Genomic DNA, 15,341 nt, shown 5'->3' with positions numbered 1-15,341 from the left:
CAAGGAGGGATAAACTTTTCTAACGCTTAAGGAACTTAAGGGGAAAACTTGAAAGCGGACAAAAGTATGATTCAGAAATGAGCACTTCCGGAGTTCCCAAGAAAGTGGGCAGAGATAGTAGCAAGGCTTGGGCTGAACATTGAAGGATGTTTAGAAAAGGTAGAAATGAGAGAGTTTTTGGTCATAACTATGGGATAAATGCATAAAACAGAAGAAGAAATGATTAGATTACCTGCCTAACTAGAGCAAAGAGAGAATGCGGGAGAGAATGGGGAATAAAGTGTAATTATCACAGAACTTCATGCCCAGTGTTGGTAATGGGAACTCTGCTCTAGCAATGATATTGTGTTATGTGCTTGGGCCACTTGGCCATATCCCACACTATACTCTGTGTTATGGAGAACAGTTCATTACTGGAACTTCTTTAGGCCATGATAATAGTTTTCTTTAATGTTTATAGACCATTCCCATGGCTTCTCTTTTCATATCTGTACAATGTAAACAATTTATTTTAATATAAGCATTTCTTAGAGGATTAGTGGTATAAGCTTTGGAACTATCCCTTACCGCTTAGAAGTAATCATGTATCTAACTTCAAAAAAATATATATTTTGCTTTTGATGTTTTGATTTTTGGTTTCCACTAAATTATTAGCCCTAACTTCCTTGTTTTTTTTTGTTTGTTTGATTGATTGTTTTTTGCCTCATAACTTTCTTCTTATATAAAGTACCAAATTTAAGGAAAAAATCCCATAAAAATGCTACTGAGGGTAATGGAGTTTTAGAGATAAGTTTTTATTACATTTATTTTCCCTAATTAAGAACTATTTAAATGGAAATAGAAAATAAAGTCTTACTGCAACCTCTTTATTGATAGGGAAAATTGGGTCATGCCTGCCACTTTTCATCTCAGTAGTAATGCAGGGTACGAAATACTAAGTGCACTGGTAACTTTTGACTTGAGAGGAGAGACATTTCTGTATCACAAGTCTGCCTTTCATATGGTCCTGCAAAACTCTTATCTCTGTCCTTCCATGATTGTTGAAATGTTTTCCTTGAGCTGTGAGAGGCATTTCCCACTCACTGATGGATGCTTAAATACCCCTTTTCTAAGTGGGTCATGAGAAGGGAAGGGAAGAAAGGAATAACACCTACAAGATGTAATTTCCTCAAAAAATTAAAAATGGCACTGCTATTTGACCCAGTGATCCCATTTCTAGGAATATATCCTAAGAATCCCAAAACACCAATCAGAAAGAATACATGTACTCCTATGTTCATAACAGTGCTTGTTTACAATAGCCGAGATCTGTAAACAGTCCAAATGCCTGTCAGTAGATGAGTGGGTAACAAAGTTGTGGTACATTTATACAATGCAATACTATGCAGCAATAAAAATGAAGAATCTCTTACCTTTTGAGACAGCATGGAGGGCTCTGGAGAGTAATATGTTAAGGAAAATAAACCAGTCAGAGAAAGACAAGTATCACATGATCTCACTTATATGGAATTTAATGAACAAAATAAACTAATGAACAAAATAGATCAAGAGACATTAAAGTATGCAACAGACTGACAAATTTCAGAGGAAGGCAGGGAGGCAGGAAGAGATTAACCAATGAACTTACATGCATGTGTGCCTAACCCATGGACACAGACAATAGTGCAGTGAAGACCTGGGGAAGAGTTGGGAGTGGAATGGAAACGATAAAAAAGTTTCTGTAATACTTTCAATAATAAAGACAAATTTAAGAAAAAGATAAGCTTTCAGTGACTGTTAAGCAACCTCCACTCTCCAAGAAAACCACATCTTTACACTGTACTCAAACTCCCACATACCTCCCCCTCTTTCTCACCATCAGCTCACTTGTCTTTCACTGCAAAAATGTACATCTTCAGAAGACCTCATCTTCACCCACCAAATCTCCCCAGTACTCCGCTCTGTACTCAGATAGCCTGCTTTCCCTAGTGAGGATTGATAAACTCTCTGTGTTCCTCTCTGAAATAATCCCTCTACTTGTGATGTGGATAGTCTTTTCTCAGGAGTGCAGGGTTGCTTGAGTGGCTTTTGAAGTTATCTCCTATCTCCACAGCAATAATCTGTCTCTACTACATTATTCTCATTAACATTCACAAGTGTTATCATATTTCCCACTCAAAAAAAAAATCCCCTGTTTTATCCCTTCTTTCACCTGTCCACTTATTATTTGGCTTTTCTTGGTAGCAATGTTTCTCTAAATAATTTATGTGTACTCCAGGTCTCCATTTCTTCACCTCTCATTCTTTCCTGGGCTCCCTGATGTGCACCGTAATAGCTCTTGTCAAGATCACCCAGCACCTCCATCTTGCCAAGTTCATCAGGTCCATTCTTAGTTCTGATCTTATTTGAGCTCTCAGCAGCCTTTGACTCAGCTGATAGGCTTTCCTCATTGAGCCCTGGCTTTCCTCCCACCTCACTGGCTGCTCTTCTCCAGTGTCCTCCTGGAAGCTCCTCCCATTCCTATAAAAGGCAGGCTGGTCCAGCATTTAGATCTTCTCCTTCTCTAACTACACTCACACCCAAACCTGTGTGATCTTGTCCTGTGGTCATAAGCATTGCTTACATGGCAATATCTCTGAAATGTATGTCTTTCTACTCTACCTTTTCATCTGGGCTCTTATTAGACAAGACCCACTTAAAACATCCAGAACTCCTGACTGTGGCCTTCAAGGTTCTTACCATCTGTTCCATCCTCCACCCTCTGACGTATGCAACTTCATTTGTTGCTATTTTACCCCCATTGTTCCTTCAGCTGCCATCACACCTCCCTACTATTTCCTCTTTCCCATCTCAGAGGCTTTGCACTTGCTGTTCTCTTGCCTGAAATGTTCTTTGCCCAGATCTTTGCATGGCTTGTCCCCTGACTCCAGGATCAAATGAATTTCTTTCTTTAAAAACAAAATTTTATATATATATATATATATATATATATATATATATATATATATATATATATATATTTTTTTTTTTTTTACAAAAGGGAGAAGGAGAGTGAGTTAGAAACATTGATGAGAGAGAAACATCTATCAGCTGCCTCCTGCACACCCCTACTGGGGATATGCCTGCAGCCAAGGTACATGCCCTTGACCAGAATCGAACCTGGGACCCCTGAGCCCACAGGTCCATGCTCTACCCACTGAGCCAAACCTTTTAGGGCTCAAATGTATTTCTTCAGAGGCCTCTCCTGATCACCCTACCTAAAGTACGCTTTTATTGGTATTATTTCTTTTTTTCTTAGCACTTATCACTATTTCAAATCATATTTTATTTCTCCCTTGCTGGAATATGAATCCAAGGAGAACATGTGATTAGCTGATCCTTCTCTGTATTCCTAGTATTATTGATCAGTGTCTGGCCCCTTCTAGACTTTCAACATGGTTATTGAGTGAGTGAATCAATAAATGAATTGTGTTATTTGTAAGCCATGTGATTATACCTTCAATATTTTTTTAACAAAATGTACAGAGAAATGTTTAATAGAATGGTTAAACACAATAGGTTAAACACGATAGGTCCTGTGGCAGGTAAAGGCATTCCCTCGAGTGATATATGGACTGTTTCTTCTTGTTCCCTCTTCTGGAAATAAGCTGTGTTTCCTTGACTCTTTCCATGCAGCTGAAGAACAAGTTCATGAAAAAACTGCCCCGTGATGCAGAAGCCTCCAATGTGCTTGTTGGGGAGGTCGACTTCTTGGATGCGCCTTTCGTCGCCTTTGTTCGGCTGCAGCAGGCGGTCATGCTGGGAGCCCTGACTGAGGTTCCTGTGCCCACCAGGTAAGTTGAACCCTGACCTGCTGGGGCCTACGGTGTGGTTTTAGGGAAACCTCCCATCTCTCAGGCTAGAAACTCAATAGACTGAGGATACATCCAGAGAGAGCATATTGGAAAGATTTAATATGAAATAATGGTTTAATCTGACTTTCATACCATCATATGACTAGGCACTTATATAGTAGTAATATAATTGTTAACAAAACAATTTCTTGGATCATGTATTGGTTTCTTCTTATGGATTAGTCTACTTAATCCTCACAGTAATATTTTTTTTTTAAGTATAAACTGTAGGTGTATGGATTTAAAACTGAGTCTGAAAGTTTAACTAACTTGTCCAAACTCATACAGATGGTAGTTGATTCAGAGGTCAAAGTTGTTTTCATTTGTTCTATTTTTTTTTATCAGAAAATTTATATATATATATAAATTTATATATATATACACACACACACACTCACACACACACACACACACACACACACACACACACACACTGGAGGCCTGGTGCATAAAATTTGTGCACTTTGTGGGGGAGGGAGGGTCCTCAGTCCAGCCTGCACCCTCTTGCAGACCGAGAGCCCTCAGGGGAAGTCTGACTGATGGCTTAGGGCCTAAGCCAGCAGTAGCTAAGGAGGCCAGAGAGGCTTCTGCCAATGCCACTGTGCTCTCCAGCCATGAGCCTGGCTCAGGGCTTCTGGCTGAGCCTTGCTCCCCCTGGGGGAGCACACTGACCACCAGGGGGCAGCTCCCACATTGAGCGTCTGCCCCCTGGTAATCAGTGCTCATCATTCTATCATTCGGTTGATTTGCATATTAGCCTTTTATTATATAGGATGTGTGTGTGTGTGTGTGTGTGTGTGTGTGTGTACATATACACAGACATGTAAAAATTATAAAGCTGTACCCATAACTTGACTGTTATGAGTTATGTTGCATAAATTTTTATTTTAAAAAGAAGCATATTATTGTTATTATAATCATGTATTTAATATACTGCATGGTATCTTCAAACTTATCCAGTTTGTTTTCCTCTGCAACTGTTCTAATAGAGTTAGGAAGCTTGACTGATAGAATGTAATAAATGAATAGGAATTAATGCTTCTTTTAAACTTGTGCTGAGAAGAGTTTGAAGAGAAGCTTGTAATCTTCAAATTGATGTCTGAAAATTACCACCTGAATAGCAGCTTTTCTGTGTGTGTGTGTGTGTGTGTGTGTGTACGCACGCTTTTCCTGGGCCCCAGGGACAGGCGGCATGTCTCTTTGTTAGGTCTCCCAGGTGAGCAGGAAGGGCTCTGGGTCCTCCTCAGTGATCTCAGATGGTCTGAGCAGGGTCAGCTGACAATGACAAGGGGCCCAAGGTTGGTTTTGAACCAAGTTGGCAGGAAAATTACGAGAACATTCCTTTTACAGTGTCTCAATGCAGAGATTACAGGGCATTCTTCCTCATGCAGATATTTTTTCCCCCTCATTTTTATATTTCTTAGATACTTCAAATGGGAATAATACCTGTCATTATTAGGCGATCATTGGACAAATAGCTGAGGAAAGGAGATGACCATTGCTTATTCAATTAATGGGATTATCATGATTTGTGCTTTCTGTAACTTGGCTTGAAAACACACCAGCAGAGCCTCAAAGTTCTATCAGGTGAAAGCTGGCTGACTCAGATCATGGCTGAAGGCCAGCTCGTGTGTCCCTATGGCTTTATTTATGTCTCTTTGGACAAACTTTACTGGAGCTCAAAAGAAAAAAAAAAAAGCAAGAAGTGTTAAATTGCTTTTGCTTTTTCGTTTTTATTATTTTTCTTTTTTTCTTTAAAAGCTAAGAACAAAAAAAAAAGAAAGTATTTCCAAAGGCTTTTTATTTAACAGTAGTATGAGATTATGGAGCAGCAAATTGTGATCATTTTTGTGTTCTTCTTATCATCTGTTCCTGCCTGTCTCATTCTTTTCCTCTGTACTGGAGCGTGGCAGGAGTCTAGAGGTGAAATACAGCATCATTTGAATGAACGAAAGGAGCCCAGTAATTCAAGGGAATGTAATTCAATGATGACATCAAACTATTTCAGGGCAATAATCTGAACAATTCTAACATGTTAATATTTTCTCAGGAAATAGTTTTTATTCATTTGCTGTCCCCTGAACCAGTGCAAGCTGGAATCACAGAGTAGCGAGTCTCATTAGCTTTTGGTGTGGATGAGTAATGTAGGGCCATGGACAATGGCTGCATCCTGTGAAATCCAATAAAGGAAATCCCACGAGGAGCGTGGCAGTCGTGTGTGGGACTGCCTCTGCACCAGCCATGTGCTCTCACATGCATGCCGCCCTGTTGTACTGCAGGGAGACACGGGAAGTCTGGTTTGGGGGCACATCTTGTAATGATCTTTTCCCCTATTTGAAGGTGGAGGAAAGTTTTGCTTTTATGCTTACTATTTTTATTTATAATGAGCAGTATTACTACTGTGCACCTTTAAGGAAGTGTAACTCTGGGAGTTTCCTTGTGTGGAGTTCACAAGTTATGTAGTTGATCTATTTTAGCTTTCTGTTTGTAGCTGGAATACTACCAACCGAATGGATATGATCTACTTAGGGGCCCTTCTTGCCATCCATGTGAAAGCAAACAAATTTTTTTTTTTTTTTTTTTTTTTTTTTTTTTTTTTTTTTTTTTTTTTAGTTTTGTTCCCTTGGTTGGATACGTTTACGATTTTCCTAGCAGCTTGCATGCACTTTGCTTGCTGTCATCTTTAGTCACACAGGCTGCTCCTAGCCCATATTCATGGGCTCTGTGGGAGATAACTATGATCATTCCCACTTTATAGTTGAGAGATAGAGGCAAAAGGAAGATCCATGGTCAGTGCTAAATTTAGGACTGCAGATTTTTGACTGTGAGGCCAGGTTGTAGGGAGAATTTAAGGACATATCTAGAATGGGCTGAAATAAAATACTGCAGGGTTTTCCCCTGAAGAAGGATAAAAGCCCTTGAGCAGTTTGTCATTTTCTGACCTTGGTTTTCATATCTAAGGCTAATTCAGTGCGTTGTAGCCTGTTTACCTCTTTAATTACACTGTAAGACAATATATATTTTATGTTATAAATTAATATTTACCTAAAAAAATAGTAGTTTCCACTTCATTGTTAAACCATAAAATACCCTATTAGAGGGCTTGGATTGGAGGTCTTGCTAGTTCAATTCTGTCTAGTCCAACAGACAATTGCTACCTGCTGTTTACATAAGTCATGTGGTTGGTTACGGTTAAGTTTGTGGTCCTCATGAGTCTCTGGTGGAAGCGACAGTTCAGCCACATTTTCCAAAGCTGCTACATATGAATAATGGGTTATTTGATTCACTGTTGTTTTGAGAGAAGGGAGTAAAGGATTGGTAAAAGCTGAGTTTATTCTAGAAATAGCTCTAATCTATCAGGAAGGAGGGGGTGCACATCCTTTCTAAAAAGATTGAGTGGTTTAGGAAGGCTGGCTCTTTTTCTGATATTCTGCTCTGTTTCTGGCTATAATTATTTTGTGAATGTGAGTGTAGTCCATTGGTTCCGGCCACAGATCATCTGGCACTTGTTTTTGTTGTGGAAAATGCTACAGGCATCGTCCTCCCTCGGCACAGTGAGTTATATGAAAATGCTCACAGGAGTAGAGGTGCCCCGTGAAGATTCCAGAGACGACGAGGCACTGTTAAAAATGTGAACCATGACTTATTTCTCGTTATGAGTGAATCAAAATAACTCAGTAACATAAATCAGTCTTTCCCCCCAAGCTTTCAACATGGGCTGTGCCCTTCCAGCCACACAAATGTGATGTTTACTTGAATTTGTTAATAAAGAAAAAAAGCTTCTGGTTAAAAATAACATCTGTCCATTGACAAAAACCAGCTTGGGTCATGAAAGGAGTTTTCAGTACATTATAAAAGCTGAGCTTGGCAAGATGTGCTTCAATCATAAAAGTTGTAACAGCTTTCACTTCTTTGAGGTTAAAGGGGAGAGAACATGTTTCAAGCAGAAGGAACTTGAACTTGATGAGTGATTCTGTTAGGTTTTTTTTTTTTTTAATCTTTCATCCCCATTTTGACAATACAGTCCAAATTAGACACTTCCGAAGGGTCTCTTTCCTACAGATGAAATGCTCAGCCAGAGGAGATGTTTTCTGCTACTGATAGATGGCCAGATTTTCTCTATAGTATTTGAAGGAGATGAATATACTGAATGGTTCCTGACTGGAGTAATGTGAAAATTTAACTGATACATAACATGTTATTTCTATTTGGTACTTGGTGACTTTTCATTAAAGAAGAAAATTATATATATGTGTGTGTGAGTTATATATAAGTGTGTGAAAATTATATATGTGTGTGTGTAAGTTATATGTGCATGTAATTTATATGTACATATATAAATTATATTGCCTAAGAGGAATTGTACCTTTATATATAATTTACTGAAGTTATTAAAACATCATAATTCTCAGATATTGGGTTTTGCTATGGTACATGTCATATTCACCATTGGTCTGCTACTTCCATTTATTCTTTGGTGCTTTTTAGCAGAGACTAGAGTAAATAATTATAAGAAACCCAAAGCACTAAATTGAAAGAACATATGCACCCCTGCATTCATTGCAGCATTGTTTACAACAGCCAAGAGTTGGAAGCAGCCCAAGTCCACTCTCAGTAGGTGAATGGATTAAAAGGCTGTGGTATATCTACACAATGGAATACTACTCAATTGTAAAAAAAAAAAAAGAAGGAAGTCATATCTTGTGACAGCATGGATGGACCTGGAGAGTATATGCTAAGTGAAATAACCAGTCAGAGAAAAATAAACACCATATGATTTCACTTATATGTAACAAACAAAATAAACTAACAAAATAGAAACAGATGCATAGATATAGAAAACATGCAGACAGCTGTCAGAGGGGAAGTGTGTTGGGGGCTGGGTGAAAAAGGTGAAGGGATTAAGAAAAATAATGAACCTCATAGACATAGACAGCAGTGTGGTGATTACCAGAGGGGGCTAAGGGGAAGTAGAAGAGGGTAAAAAGCGGGGGATAAATGATGATGGAAGGGGACTTGACTGTGGGTGGTTAATACAACACAATATGTATATGATGTTGTCATATAGTCAACCTGGAAATTAACTCCTGTGACAGCTGATAAATGTGTATTTCCACAATGTGTATTTGTGAACTATTATCATAATGGAGATGCTAGGGAGAGGCAAAAAAGAGGTATAGAGTGGTTCTGGAAAAGTTTAAGATATTATGCATTACTGAAAAACCAATACAGTGGTGCCTCGCATAACGAACGCCTCGCACAGCGAACTTTGGACAGGTTTTTCATGAAACCATCGGCCAAAAAGCAGAAAATGGATGAAGATGTGCAAGATTCGGTAGACTCTACTTAGTCTGTCTTAAAATTAAAAAAAAATGTGTGTTTTTTTTTAAAAAAAAAAATTATGTTTTTAGATGTATCTAAATAAAAATATGTCATCTTAGCATATTTTTTTATGTCATCTTAGCATATTTTATGCTACAGAACGAATTATTTTTTTTAACATGTATTGTTATGGGAAAACGATTTTCACATAACAAACTTTTCACATAACAAGCTTGCTCCTGGAACGAATTAAGTTCATTGTGTGAGGCACCACTTACTTAGATACATGGAAATAATTTTAAAAAATGGCAAGAGGAAAGACCTTATTATTTAAAAATGTAGTAAGTAGAAGATTCAGATGTCCATTTTCTCCTGTTGCAATGCACCTGTCCCCTTTTGCCTAAAACTATGTCCTGATGGTCCTACCTGACAGCTGGCCGTTGGTAGATTAGGGAATACGGCTGGGAAATGTGACCAGTGCTGTAAGTGTTCCTTAATTTGTAATTTGCCTTAGTGGTTAAATATTTCCTGCATGTGTTCCACTCAAATCAGTCCCTTTAGAAAAATAAGTTTCACTGTCATAAAGGAGCACTGTATAATGTACTGTAGGTAGGGGTATATAATTTAAGCCCAGCTTCAAAGGCAGAAAAGTTCTAGTCTCAATTGAACTTCAGTGTTAGAAGAACTAAACCCAATTCTGGTAACGGTTTCCTTCATACTTGCACGGACTTTTGTGCCTGCTGATTGCTGGGGCTCTTGCATCCACTTGTATCCATTGAAAGTGGACATGCCGCCCCACTGCAGAACTGGTTGCTAAGTGCAAAAGTGCTGAAGGACTTTATTCTGAGATAAACCCTGAGTGTTCATTCTTACAGACACCTTTTACATTCTTTATTTCTGTTTTTTCTTCTTCTTTGGATTGAATTTTATAATGAAAAAGAGGAATTACCTGTTTAAGGGCAGTTTGGAATAAACCCTAACACATTCAAGAGTACTTGGTGTCAATCCCTTTTTATTCATGTGAGGTATATAAATAAATAAGTAAAAAATAAAATCTACTAAGCCAAGTCCTCAGCTATTCCTGGTCCCCTAAATTTCCCCCTAAGATTTCTTGCTCCCAAGAAATTTTAGGATATTTAGGGAAAGCTAAATATCCGCAGCACCTTTCCCCAGGTGAGCTATGGAAGTTGTTGTTGGATAGCCTCTCTCTATGGAATCATAACCCTGGTGTATAGGCTGGGCAGGTAATATTAGGCAGAATTGTGGCTGAAAATAAAAAAGGTTGGATGCCGTGTCTACTCTCTCTCATATAACAGGCACGGTCTTTGGGCTCATCCATTAACTTTCCTGAGCCTGTGTTTCTTCACCAGTAAGCAGGACTTGGATACCTGTTCTTATTGCAAAGGGCTGTATGCAATTTAAATGAGGTGATGAATGTGAAGTGCAAATATATGATGTGATCATTTTTAATTGTCCTCATTATCTGTGTTAAGTAAGATATGATCATAAACAAGACAGGGTTTTATCTGATGTTGCCTTTAGTGTGTGTGTGTGTGTGTGTGTATATATACACATATATACATATATATATATATATATTTCCATTCATTTACATCTCAGATTCCTCCTCCCTAGTCAAGACATATATCTTTGCTTTTGTCATCGGTGCGGGATTTTTCCCTCCATGATGAGAGATGAACCTAAATGGGGATAAGCTTATTATTGAAAGTTTCAGGACCTACTCACTGTGGAGCACTGCTTGTCCATTATCAAGAAAAGAACTTTGGAAAGGAAAATGAGGTTACCCACCAAAAACACACACAACACATCCCACACAAAACCTTAACTGTGAATGATGCTTTATTTTGCATTTTTTCCTCATAGTTTCTTTCTTTACTGTCAGCATGTGGCTAACTTGTAGAAGACCTGTCACTCCTAAGTAGAAACATTTCTTAAGCCTGGAGAAGGTCATATGTCATTGCCCAAATTGGGTAAAGGAAAGACAGAGAAATCAGAAGATGCACTAAGTCTTTAAAGATATTGTGTTTAATGTTTTTTACTAAAGATTCTGCAATTCAGTAGAAATGGAGAGAAAAGAAAGTTTAGAAAAGAAAGATTGAATGACTCAAAAAATGGAAACTTTCCTTGTCAATGAAGAAGCTTCTCAGGTTTCCATGGCCTCCAGATAAACTAAACAATGAGTTTTGTTTCACTGTAGTTGAAAGAGTATCTGTCATATGCTAAGAATATTACATTTGTTTAAAGATGAATTTTAGACTTTAACTGTTCATGAGCGAGGATAAACGTGTCTCAATTCTATGTATTTTGAGTTTGATGATACGTGTGTTATAGCCTTTGCTTCTTTCCTCTTCCATTAGGTTCTTATTCATTCTCCTAGGTCCTAAGGGGAAAGCCAAGTCCTACCATGAGATTGGCAGAGCCATTGCCACCTTGATGTCTGACGAGGTAGGAAATCGGGAAGATGGTGATCTTCGAAAGTCTTACTTGTGTGTTTTCATACTGTTATTTGGCTGACACTGTAAGTTAATACAGTGACTTGAACTTCTTTAAAAAATACTTAACCTACATCAGTTTTAAGAATGGAAAATGTGCCCTGGCGAGTTGGCTCAGTTGGTTGGAGCATCATCCCGTACACCAAAATGTGGTGGGTTCAATTCCTGATCAGGGCACATACCCAGGTTGTGGGTTTCATCCCCAGACAGGCAGAGGCAATTGATTGATGTTTCTTTCTCACATTGATGTTTCTTTCTCTTCCTATCCCTCATTCTAAAATCATTAAAAATAAATACAACACACACACTCACACACACACACACACACTCATAATGAAAAATGTTTATAAAATAAAGGAAAATATATTTATCCCAATATGAAATTTACTTTTTGAAAACTGGATGTCAGCTTATTTGCCATGAAGCTCATTATAAAGAAGGCTGACAATCACATCCTTCTAATTAAATGATGTACAGTGAGCAAGTTCTTTCTTTGGATATTTGCATAAAAGGCGTGAAGCATTTGCTGCCTTAGATGGTTTAGTTGTTGCCTCAATAACTAGATAAGCATATAGACACTCTCTGCATTACAGAATGTACATAATTCTTTTTGCCAGTTCCATCCTTTTCGCCTAGCTGAGGATCTGAAAGTCCCTTACACATATCCTAAGTCTTTCATAGCTGCTCAGATGATCACTTACACTTAAAACTCTTTGGTTTAGGTGTTGCCAATAGAGCTCAAATTTTCTTTTCTTTTTTTTCTTTTTTTTTTTTTTTTTAATAGCTAGCATTGTTTTTGTGTTTGAAAGCTGCAGTGTTTTGCTCTTAACCTGATCTTAATACTCTGTTTGATCTTTTCCTTCTTGATTGATCAGCAGTGGTTTGTCCTGGTAGTTTTTATTTCAGGGAATGATTCTTCAGTGTATTTCTCCAAATCATTTTCACTTGGTTTCCATAGTAACTATATCAATAATGGTACATACCATTGGGAGATAATAGGCTATGTTATTTTATAGTATTATAGAAAAATATAAAAGAAAAGCCATTTGTTTCTCATGCCTCTCCCTGTATTCCTTGGGTTTATTATTGAAATGTTTTGGGGCAAGCTGAATAACAGAAAATGTGAGAGTGTGGTTAGAGTAATATTAAAATGGATTATGGGTTATGTCCTTTAGGCTGGGCATGTGAGCATGTGGAGAGTTATCCTGTTGGGTCAGCACACCTCTTCTTCTTCTTCTTTAGGTGTTCCATGACATTGCTTATAAAGCAAAAGACAGGCAGGACCTGATTGCTGGCATTGATGAGTTCCTAGATGAAGTCATTGTCCTTCCCCCTGGGGAATGGGATCCAGACATCAGGATAGAGCCTCCTAAGAGTCTTCCATCGTCTGACAAAAGGTAAATTATCAAGCAGTTGGGGGTGTTAAACCTTGAGAAAGATGTTATGTTTGGCAAAGGAAATAGAGTTAGGCTACTGCCCTAATATTTTTAGGTTCCCATTTAACTTGATGTAGTATGTCATCTCAGATGAATCCCATATGTGCCTAGGTTTGACATTTCATTCACACTGTAAAATGAATGTTCATGTTATGATGTTCTTTGGTGATTACATAGTAGAGATATCATATTGGGATATGTCATAGAGCTTATTTGATGATGTTCTGGGGACTCCTTGTGCATGTGGGAAGATTAGTTTACTCAAAATGATGTCCTATAGATATAAGAGCTTAAGAAATTGGGTGAGATGATTGAGGAGAAGCCATTTTCTGGAAACCTGTTACTTTCCAGGTAAAAATGGTTTGCCTCTTATCCAATATACAATTTGTTCAACTTTTCTATTTCTCCAGTCATTTGGGTTGGCTCTAAATATAACACTTTCAGAACTGTCTGTGAGGATGGCAGAAGGAAATAATGATCCTTCTCCCAAAGAGTTTTCAGCTCATCTCTTCATTAGCTGGTGCAGGTAAGTACAATAAACTAATATTCCCTGTTGTCTTAGAAAGAACATGTACTCGGGTGGAGAGAATGTTCAGATGAATGGGGACACTCCCTATGATGGCGGCCTTGGAGGAGGAGGAGGAGGACATGGGGACAGTGAAGAATTGAAGAAAACTGGACGGTAACTGATGGATTCTTTTGTCATTCATGATATAAATTTCCCATCATCTTTCTAACAGCATTTTATTTACCATTTGCACATTCATCCAGCTAACAGATATTTATAGTTATCTAATAGTCATAGCCATTGGTGATGCAGCAGTGAACTGAACGAAACTCCTTATCCTTATGGGTCTTACTTTGTAGTGGTGGAGACAAATAGTGAGCAAATCAAGGAATGTGGTGATGATTTTATGTGGGGAATCAAAGGAGAAGGAGGCAGTTTGCATGTGAGAAAGGTGTTTTAGATAGGGTGGCCTTAAAGAGAACTGCAGCGTTTGAGGAAAGTCCTGAGGGAGGTGGAAGATAGACCATGCAGACGTGGGGTTGAAAGAGGGGACAGCATAACACCTAGCGTGTGCTAGGTTGGCACTGTGGCCAGTGTGGCTGGTAGAGTGAGGGCGGGGGTGTGAGACAAAAAGGAGAGGTTCTGGGTAGAGTGTGTGGCAGGAAGAATGTGTAATGTGCCAGTCTTGCACACTTGGCATTCATGATTCCATCTCTTCCCTGTACATTTACCCAAAAGGAGGTAACATGTTATAGAAATACACAAGAAACTCACAGGTCCTGTTTTCCAGAGTGGGCAGTTGGGGAATTTCTAGATTGCTTTGGCTAAATCTCTTTTTATGACAATTCTCCCTTCTCCACTGCTGGGTTCTCCATTTCCTTTTGGGTTAAGTAAAATTTTAAGTTGGGTACTCATTTTATGAACATATATCTTTTTAAAAACACTACAGACTGAGATGTCATTCTTCCATATATCTCCTTTGCTAAATGCACTGTGTATCTGCAGTTTGCCCAGCCCTATGCATACCAAGATGTGAGATTTGGCTGGGAGGGTGAGTTGACTGATCCATAAGTCAGCTGACCTGCTAACATTTGCAGTGGGAGTCAGCAGGAAACGCTGTTCTACCACATACCTGCATGGCATCCTTGGATCTGAAATGTCTTCAGATTCTTACCCCAAAGTCATCTGATCTGGAGACCTGTTCTGGCCACCATCATATTTCAACCAATGCTCTTCTCTTATCTAATAATCCTATTCCCCACTTAATTTTTTCCTTTATTTTTAGCATCATGCATTTTACATATTTTGTCTCCTCCATACAGAAAGTAAACTTCATGAGAGTGGATCTTTCCTCTCCTCCCCTCTCTTCCCCTCCCCTCCCCTCCCCTCTCCTCCCCTCCTCTCCTCTCCTCACAGATGCTTAATAAGCATTTATGGAATGATGAATGAGTGAGTGAATTAATGAATGAGGCTGCAAAGGAAGCCATAGCAAGATTATAAAGGTCCTTGTATGAACTGCTCACATGTTTGGGTGATTTTCTTTAGACAGGGACAAGTTTATTTTATCTCAGCAATTCACTCTCATCTAAAGACCAATTGTATGGTATTTAGGGAATATGACATTTAGTAATTTGGTGACTAAAAAAGGGAAAGATAGGAGAAAATTTATTTTTCCACAGTTTTCTGGTTT

General features: G+C 38.5%; 1 protein-coding gene across 5 annotated transcripts in view; it reads left to right on the top strand.

The window, feature by feature from the left end:
- Nucleotides 1-15,341, top strand: part of SLC4A4 (solute carrier family 4 member 4) — a 323,102-nt gene that overhangs the window by 228,547 nt on the left and 79,214 nt on the right. For all 5 annotated transcript variants that reach the window (XM_084889751.1, XM_084889749.1, XM_084889747.1 and 2 more), the window contains exons 8-11: nucleotides 3,655-3,812; nucleotides 11,573-11,660; nucleotides 12,950-13,104; nucleotides 13,706-13,825. In XM_084889751.1, coding sequence (XP_084745877.1) covers nucleotides 3,655-3,812; nucleotides 11,573-11,660; nucleotides 12,950-13,104; nucleotides 13,706-13,825 — 521 coding nt within the window. The remainder of the gene's footprint in view (nucleotides 1-3,654; nucleotides 3,813-11,572; nucleotides 11,661-12,949; nucleotides 13,105-13,705; nucleotides 13,826-15,341) is intronic.

Source organism: Pipistrellus hanaki, assembly GCF_964339955.1.
Source record: "Pipistrellus hanaki genome assembly, chromosome: 1".
Taxonomy (NCBI): domain Eukaryota; kingdom Metazoa; phylum Chordata; class Mammalia; order Chiroptera; family Vespertilionidae; genus Pipistrellus; species Pipistrellus hanaki.
This window is presented reverse-complemented; position numbering and strand designations above follow the sequence as displayed.